General features: G+C 40.3%; 1 protein-coding gene across 2 annotated transcripts; it reads left to right on the forward strand.

Annotated features, from left to right (window-relative positions):
• The first annotated feature begins 150 nt into the window (after positions 1-150).
• nicol1 (NELL2 interacting cell ontogeny regulator 1) lies at positions 151-5,143 on the forward strand. 2 transcript variants are annotated; one of them, XM_066719791.1, is made up of 4 exons: positions 151-269; positions 624-764; positions 1,552-1,640; positions 4,290-5,143. In XM_066719791.1, exons 2-4 carry the CDS (start codon positions 641-643, stop codon positions 4,359-4,361), a joined length of 285 nt encoding a protein of 94 aa, XP_066575888.1. In that variant the 5' UTR covers positions 151-269; positions 624-640; the 3' UTR covers positions 4,362-5,143. The 2 variants fall into 2 exon arrangements, with proteins under 2 accessions (XP_066575888.1, XP_066575889.1); XM_066719792.1 differs by lacking the exon at positions 151-269 and having other exon boundaries at positions 603-764.
• Positions 5,144-9,388: the final 4,245 nt, after the last annotated feature.

The following is a 9,388-nucleotide window of genomic DNA, read 5'->3' on the forward strand; positions in this document are numbered from 1 at the left end:
TGGTTACTTCACGTGTTTTAGATCTTCGTGTGACTGTAGTAAACAAGCCCTTAGTATTTGAAGCAGTATTCCGTATTACAATATGGCGGTCATAATATTTAGCTGTAGCCAATACCAAACTACGGTATCCGAGGAAGTCCAACACAGCCCATCCTGTTTTGTGTGACGGCGATTCGGTGCGATTCACGCCAGTCTTCAGACACTATAGACAGAGGCCAGCGGTAGGCGGCGACCAGTTGTTGTTTTTTGTTCTTTATAAAAGACGAGAGGTAATTACATATATATATATATATATATATATATATATATATATATATTTAAGACCAACGAACGCACGGATAGCATCATATCATGGATGTATGAAACATGGGAAATATCTTGGGCTCAAGATTTGTGATAGTGTAGCATGCTAGCTAAATATTTGCATTGTACTGTTTAGTGCAATATTAACTGTATAATCCTGTAAATCATTTTACACAATGAGGCTTTAAAATACCCGGGTCGTTGGATAGGCTACATCGCTGGTTGTTCATTTTGTTTTATTCCGCTTTGCGCTACGTGAAGGTAAGTAGGATTATCATCCCCAGGAGCGGCTGATCAGTCCCGTTTCCGTCACATTGCAGCGCATCCAGGCGGCGCGATGCCCGCTGTGCGCCCGCAGGCCGTGAGCGCCGTGTCCGCGCTGCTGCTGCTGCTGCTGGGGCTGCTGTGCGCCCGGCCGGGGGACGCCAGCCCGGACAGCGGCACCGCCATCCCCGCGGAAAGTGAGTCGCGGCGCTGCTGTCACCGTCTCACTGTCACTCGTAACAATGCATTCGTCATAAAGAATGAAATTGCATTATTCTGTCGTGTATGTATGTATGTATGTATGTATGTAAGCTGCAATATTGGCCGTTCACCGCCTCCATTATTCAAGATCGCAGTACGGTTTGGAGAAGCACGAAACAATACGTGTTGCTAAGGAGACATTATTAATTGCCTTGTATTTATTATAATGTACTCGTATGTATTTTGCATATGGTAAAATAGATGCACGTAGTTTTTATGATCTATTCTTAAAAGCAACAAGTCAGTGGGTATGCAAGTTGGGAATTAAGAGTATATGGTGTATGGCCGTGTATTTACGCTGTATATTGTTTAGGGAGAGGCGCATGCTTGTAATCACAGGTGCACCATTCAACATATAATGATTTGATGGAGGAAATTGTCAACAAAGGAAGTGACTGATAACACACTGATTGTATAATTGTGCAGGGTACCAAAATGTCTATATTTGTTTTTATTAGGTATTATTGTTACATTATTGGCCACCAGTGTGTGTGTGTGCTTTAGACATCCTTAACAGGAGGATTTATATATATATTTTTCTTTATTTGTTTCAGCTGGAAGAAATGTGCATTAAATCAGCTGTGCAGTTTGTTATTTTGCCTCCATATATTTAAGATCATTGTTGGGGTTAGTGTGCAGAGTAACTGACAAGTGGGAGTTGTAAGCCTGGATAACAGATAGTAAGATCACTGAAGCAGACCCAACTGTCTTTCTTTGCTCCAGGTCGTCCCTGTGTTGACTGCCATGCATTTGAATTCATGCAGAGGGCGCTACAGGACTTAAAGAAGACAGCCTTCAACCTGGACTCAAGGGTAAATGCTCCCACAAAAGTCCTGACTGTTGATAGTACTGTGGTGGGTTGGACCCAGTACTGGGGATCTCAGAAAACAGAGAGTCTGGGTTATGTATCAAAGTGAGGTTTATTTTATATAGTGTGCCGTTCTCAAACAAAAATACAGACTCTCAAGCCTAAACTAAACACAGGAAACAGGTCCCTATCCTACAGATAACTAATAATAATGCAAACAAGACAAACAGCAATCATACAATGTCCACTATCCAAAATCTTAGTCGTAATTCCAAAAGCAAAGTCCTGCACCTTAATCAATCCAATTTCCTTCTTGCTGTATAAGACATGTCTGTTGTGAACAGCTGGCGTTTTCCTTTCATGGCTCAGCCTTTCAGCGTTCACTTATTTTCTAGCGAAGCACAAACTGTGAAAGCCAAGTGACGTGTGACCTTGAAGAAATGGTTGGGGCCTGTGTTTTTTCGTCTTATTTTTTTGTAACACAGTGGCAGAAAGGGTTTTCAGCTTTGGCACTGCATACCAGCAAGCTATTACTTCATGGCATGCTACATGAAATCATTTCCCACAGAGAAATCTCCCGAGAAAGAGAGAGACTGAGAGTGTTTGTGAGGAAGATGTTAGTTAAAAGTGTTCCCATGTGTACAAACATTGCACTCCCTAACTAATGTGAGTACTTTACCTTAAAACTTTACCTTAGTTACTGAAAGCTAGAAAGGTACAGTTCAGTTAATTAAAGGTACAATTCATCCTTTTAATAAGAAACATGTAAAGTTAATATAGCAAAGCCAATGGAACAGATGATACAAAAGCATTATATCATGGACTAGTCTTTTATGTGCTTACTTGTAATACAACCCCAATTCCGAAAAAGTTGGGACAGTATGGAAAATGCAAAAAAACAAAGAGTCATTTGAAAATTCAATTCACCCTATACTATATTGAAAACACATTATTAACACATTATTTGATGTTTTAATTTGTGAATTTAATTTATTTTTGAAAATATACACTCATTTCAAATCTGATGACTGCAGCACACTCCAAAAAAGTTGGGACAGACGACTTTACCACTGTGTAACATCACCTTTTCTTTTAATAACACTTATTAAGCGTTTGGGCACTGAAGACACCAGTTGGTTAAGTTGAGCAAGCAGAATTTTCCCCCATTCATCCATTACGCATTTCTTTAGCTGCGCAACTGTACGGGGCCTCGTTGCCTTATTTTGCCATAATGCGCCACACATTCTCAATCAGAGACAGGTCAGGACTGCAGGCACACCATGCTAGCACCCGCACTCTCTGCTTACGCAACCATGCGCAGATCCGGGCAGAATGTGGTTTGGCGTTGTCCTGCTAGAAAATGCAGGGACGTCCCTGGAAAAGACGACATCTGGATGGCAGCATATGTTGCTCCGAAATGTGTACATATCTTTCTGCATTAATGGTGCCCTCACAGATGTGCAAGTTACCCATGCCATGGGCACTGACACACCCCCATACCATGACAGACGCTGGCTTTTGGACCTGACGCTGATAACAGCTTGGATGGTCCTTTTCCTCTTTGGCCTGGAGAACACGACAGCTATTTTGTCCAAAAACTATTTGAAATGTTGACTCGTCGGACCACAAAACACGATTCCGCTGTGCTACTGTCCATCTCAGATGAGACCAAGCCCAGTGAAGTTGGCGGCACTTTTTGACAGTGTTGATGTATGGCTTCTGCTTTGCATAGTAAAGCCTTAACTTGCAGCTGTGGATGCAGCGGCGAATGGTGTTGACTGACAAAGGTTTACCAAAGTATTCCCGAGTCCATGTCAGGATATCCATTTCAGACTCATGATGGTTTTTAAGACAGTGACGTCTGAGGGATCGGAGATCACGTGCATTCAGAAGTGGTTTTCGGCCTTTCCCTTTACGCACCGAGATTTGACCGGATTCCTTGAATCTTTTAATTATATTGTGCACTGTAGAAGGTGAAATGCCCAAAATCCTACCGATTTGTCTTTGAGGAATGTTGTTCTCAAAGTGTTGGATTATTCGCTGACGCATCTGTTGGCAGATCCTTGCTCTGGAAGGACTAGGCCTTTTTTGGAGGCTCCTTATATACTATGATTACATGATTGCCTCACCTTTTTCACATCACCTTCTTATTTCAACTTGTCACATCGCTATTAGTCCTAAATTGCCCCAGTTCCAACTTTTTGGGAACGTGTTGCATGCATTGATTTCAAAATAAACATTTACCTTCAAAAAACTATGCAGTTGATTAGGTAAAACATCAAATACCTTGTCTTTATATGTTTTTTGTTTAAATACAAGTCAAAGTACATTTACAAATCACTCCTCTTTGTTTTTATTAGCATTTTCCATACTGTCCCAACTTTTTCGGAATTGGGGTTGTAGTTCTGTAGAATAAGCTATTCTCTTCCTGTTGTCTTTGTTCAGTATGTATGTATTTGGTGTTCATGTGTCAGTCCCCATATCTGCATGTTGATTTAAGGGAAAGCGCAAGAAAATAAATGTAACCTTTGAGTTGGACATAATCAAAGTTCACTGTAAAGAATAACATTCAGTAGTGAAACATTGTTGTCTTCAAACACTGGATCTGTAACTGTAATAGGTCACTCCTTTCTCGTGCTTTCCCCTCTTTCAGACTAATACCCTCCTACTAAGGGCTGAGAAGAGGGCCCTGTGTGACTGCCTGCCTGCCAACAGCCTCAGCTGAGCAGACAACCAGAAGACTCCCAGTCAGCATGGCTCTAGATCTGAACTGCAGCTAGAAACAGCCTTCATTAACAATACTCTCTATAAACGAACCCTCGAGCTGTGTCAAGAGCCTTGGAAATAACACAACACCTTGGGAAGCTAGAAGTAGTGCAGGGGTATAAAGTATACAAGTATAAAAAGTCTGTTGCTGTCAATCAGCAGATCAGTTACCAGAACCATATTAGTACCTTCTTTCACACACTTATTTTATATATATACTGTGATGGTCAGGTGTGATATCTTTACATCTGTCCTCATTCTGACCACATGTGTTTGTTACCCTGCTCTGTTTCCCTGAGCTTTGAACTTTCTTTTTCTTATACAGAGTATTGTTGCATGACCATAAGACAACATAAATATATATCAAAACACGTCGTAGTAATAGACCCTGAAAATCCTTTGTGTAGTGCCATGTTGTGCTAATGGATGTCCCACGGCATGTTAAGCTGGACAGCAAGACCATGAATCCACAGTTTCTGCCTCACTTGTGAGTTTACCATTATATTGGCATACTAGTGACTGGAATTGAATCCAAGTAGCCCAGGAAGTAGACTATCAGACCCTGTATGCCATTGTCACATAGCTTGCAAACTAGAAAATATGAATGTTTGTAGAATTCCACACCTTCATTTGTTTTTGTTTTTTTCAATTATCTTTTCTACTCCCTGTGAAGTTTAAGGATCACAATGATTAATGGTTAATTTATTGTTTATTATATTGTATTAAAACACATCTATGTCATTGGATTTTGTCCTGTAATCATTGTAACATGTCAATAGTATTTTTATTAACATTTGTGCATTTATATTTAAAAAAGGAAACCCTTAACCTTGAGTTTAATATCAGTGCACCGTTTAACCACTTCTGCTATGACCTGAATTCTAGAATATCCACAAATTACAGGGCTGATTTTCAGTTTCCCTTAAATGCATAAATACATCCCTAGAGAACTCTATAGAGAGTAACTTTGTCCCAGCTGTTAATTGCATATGAACATCTGAGTTGTTGGAAAATGTTTTATTTGATAAATAGTTCTACCTAATGCAAACCTGCCAACAAGTACTGCATTTTTATTTTTAAAAAAATGGCAGTTGGGTTAGCATTTTTATTAGTCTGGATCTATATTTAACTGACAACAACTTATCGTTTCCATATTCACATTCTCCCACACCATTGCCTCTTGCTACATTTCTATCTTTATTTCTTTTCAATTATTTTCAGGCTGGAGCAAGTTTTGCTCTGGGGGCAAAAAGCAATTCTAATAAATAAAACGGTGCTTGTTGATAAAAGTTGGGATATTGACGGACAAGATTGAGTAATTTTACTAACCATCTTCTGGTCTTTAAAATAAAAATAGTAATGTGTAGTGAACCTTATAAATGTTTTACGCATTTTAAGGAATAAACCACTATGCCATCATCTGCATTTTTACAAGTTAATACATTTATTTGTACTTGAATGTATAGCTCATTTGGCCTTCAGACACAGGACAGTACAGGTGAGAGGCAGCCATCTTATTGTGTTCTAGTTTCATACAGTCTTAGCATTCCTGATTTTGTTTGAACTGCCTTAATTGAAGTTAATCATGTCTGTAGTTTGCCTTAATTGAAGTTAAGCTAAGTTGGTGAAAGTGAATAGGTTGAAGGAAAGGTGATTTAGTCAAGGACTAGCAGTATTTCAGTTAAGTGAGTTGTGCCAGGTGGATCCAGTTGAAACCAGTTAGGTGTGAATTGGGGGCAGGTAGACAAAAGGGTACTTAAAGCTGCTGCTGAGAAAGAGCTGTGCTGTTTCTTGGTGACAACAAAAAAAAAAAAATCAAGCAGTTGACCAGGGGGGACAGAAACCAAAAATCTATAATCTAAAATCTAAATTTAGAAGCATGTGGCCACTACAGTGTCAGGTTTGCAGAATGATTGGCTTCCTGGATGAACTCATCTGAAAAGATTTCATTTGTGAACGTTGTCAGCATGTTGAAATCCTAGAGATCAAGGTCCATGATCTTGAGGCCCAGCTTGTTGATCTGCGCTGTATTGGTCAATTGGTCAATCAGCCCATGAGAGAGATGGTGTGCATGCCAAAACCTAGGAGAGTTGAGACCTCAGAGCAGGAAAGTGTAGAGAACCACTGGGTTACAGTAGGTCGTAACTGCAGAAAAAGGGCGTGCACAACCCCTAGAGACATCCCAAGAGCTAAAAATGCCCAACAGGTTCCAACTGCTGGACACCGAGTTGGACAATGACAGCTCAGAGGGTGACGGGAGGGCAGTTGAGCACCAGAGCACCATGGTGACCCCTCTCCCCCAGAAGAGGGAGGTAGTTATAATAGGAGACTCGATTCTTAGAGGCGTAGATCACACAGTGTGTTCTAGTGATAAGGAGACCCGCATGGTATCTTGCCTGCCTGGTGCTCAGGTTGCAGATCTCCTTAAACTAGTAGATGGGCTACTGGCCAAAGCCGGGGGGAATCCACTGGTCATGGTCCACATTGGAACCAATGACAAAGGAAAAGGAAGGGCAGAGTTGAAAGGATACAGACAGTTTATGAGAGACAGGCAAAACTGAAGAGGGGGTGGGGTAGCATTAAATGACATTGAGGCAGAAGAACTCAAATTAGATCCCAGGAACGAAACAGAATCTTTGTGGGTTAAACTTTTGAACAAGAGATCCAGAGGATTAGTGGTAGGAGTGTGTTACAGACCACCCAACTCAGATATTCAGCAAGATGTTGTATTGTACAGTGTAATCAGGACTGCATGTAGCAAGGATGTGGCTGTTATAATGGGGGATTTCAATTTCCCAAACATAGACTGGGAAAGCCCAGTTGTGACTACAGAAGCAGAAATAGAAATGGTTCAGATGGTAAATGACTGCTTTCTAACTCAATTTGTCAGGGAACCAACCAGGGAAAGTGTATGCATTGACTTGATCTTTTCAAATGACCAAGATAGAGTCAGAGGGACACTAGTTAGAGAACCAATGGCAAATTGTGATCACAATATAGTTAGCTTTGAGGCATACTTTAAAAAAACAAGGACCAAGTCTAAAACAATGGTCTACAATTTTAGAAAAGCAAACCTTGAAGGTATGAGGCGGCACAAAATACAAAGAATATGTTGAACTGCGAAGAGATCTTAAGAAAGGGATCAGGAAAGCAAAGAGGGAAATAGAAAGAAACATAGCTCTTGGAGCTAAAACTAATTCAAAGAGCTTTTTTCAATATTACAACACCAAGAGTATCTTGGAAAATGAACAAGATGTGGCAAATGTTCTAAATGAGTATTTCACAGAGGTTTTTACAAAAGAAAAAACAAATAACATGCCACAGGTTAACAATCAGTCCAGTCAAATCCTTAGAGACATCAGGATAAATGAGGAGGAGATTCTAAAGCGACTAGCAGAATTAAAAACAAACAAATCACCTGGGCCAGATGGGATATTTCCAATAGTACTTAAAGAAATGAGGGAAATTATTTATAGGCCGCTAAGTCAAATATTCCAAATGACACTTAGAACGGGGATGTGCCAACTGACTGGAAGACGACAAATGTCATACCAATCCACAAGAAAGGGGACAAAATTGAGCCAGGAAATTACAGACCAATCAGCCTCACCTGCATCACCTGTGAAATGTTGGATAAAAATATTAGACAGAAAATAGAGGAGCATCTTAATGAAAACCATATTCTTGGAGATGGTCAACATGGGTTTAGACGAGGAAGATCATTTAATTTATTTGAGTTTTTTGAACATGCAACTGCAGCTGTAGATCAAGTGAAAGCATATGATATGATATACTTAGATTTTCAAAAAGCTTTTGATAAGATTCCACACCAAAGACTGATCCTCAAATTGTAAGCTGTAGGCATTCAAGGTAATTCAAGGCAGCACTGTGGAGTAGTGGTTCGGGCTCTGGACTCATAACTGGTAACTGTTGTACCCTTCAGCAAGGTAGGTACTTCACTTAGATTGCTCCAGTAAAATGCCCATCTGTATAAATGGATACAAATGTAAGTCGCCCTGGATAAGAGCGTCTGCTAAATGACAAATAAATAATGTAATGTAAGTAGATGGGTTATGAACTGGTTGATGTATAGGAAACAGGGTGTCGATTAGAGGAATTGCTTCTAACTGGAGTGAGGTTGTTATTGGAGTTCCACAGGGATCAGTACTAGGGCCTTTGCTTTTTCTAATCTACATTAATGATCTGGACTCTGGGATAGTTAGCAAACTTGTCAAATTTGCAGATGATACTAAAATAGGTGGCTCAGCAGATACAATCTCAGCAGCACAGGCTATTCAAAGGGAGTTAGATAATATTCAGTTGTGGGTCGACCTGGCAAATGAAATTAAATGTGGACAAGTGCAAGGTATTACATGCAGGTAACAAAAATGTCCACTATAATTACACTATGGGAGAAAGACCTAGGAGTCTATGTGGACTCCTCACTTTCTCCATCCAAACAATGTGGGGAAGCAATAAAAAAAGGCAAACAGAATGCTAGGGTATATTGTCAAAAGTGTAGGATTTAAAACAAGGGCAGTAATGTTCAGACTGTACAATGCACTAGTTAGAGCTCATCTGGATACTGTGTACAGTTCTGGGCTCCACACTTCAAGAAAGATATCGCTGCTCTAGAGGCAGTTCAGAGGAGAGCAACCAGACTTATTCCAGGTCTGAAGGGACTGTCCTACTGAGAGACTGAGGGAACTGAACCTTTTCACCCTGGAACAGAAGAGACTACGTGGGGACTTGATTCAAGTCTTCAAAATCATGAAAGGCATCGACCACATCAAACCAGAGGAGCTTTTCCAGATCAGCAAGGACACACGGACCCGGGGACACAAATGGAAATTGGGCTTCAAGGCATTCAAAACGGAAAACAGGAGACACTACTTTACACAGAGAGTAGTCACAATCTGGAATAAACTACCCAGCGATGTGGTTGAATCATTTAAAACATTCAAATCAGACTGGATAGGATCCTTG

Source organism: Amia ocellicauda, chromosome 13 (genome assembly GCF_036373705.1).
Source record: "Amia ocellicauda isolate fAmiCal2 chromosome 13, fAmiCal2.hap1, whole genome shotgun sequence".
Taxonomy (NCBI): domain Eukaryota; kingdom Metazoa; phylum Chordata; class Actinopteri; order Amiiformes; family Amiidae; genus Amia; species Amia ocellicauda.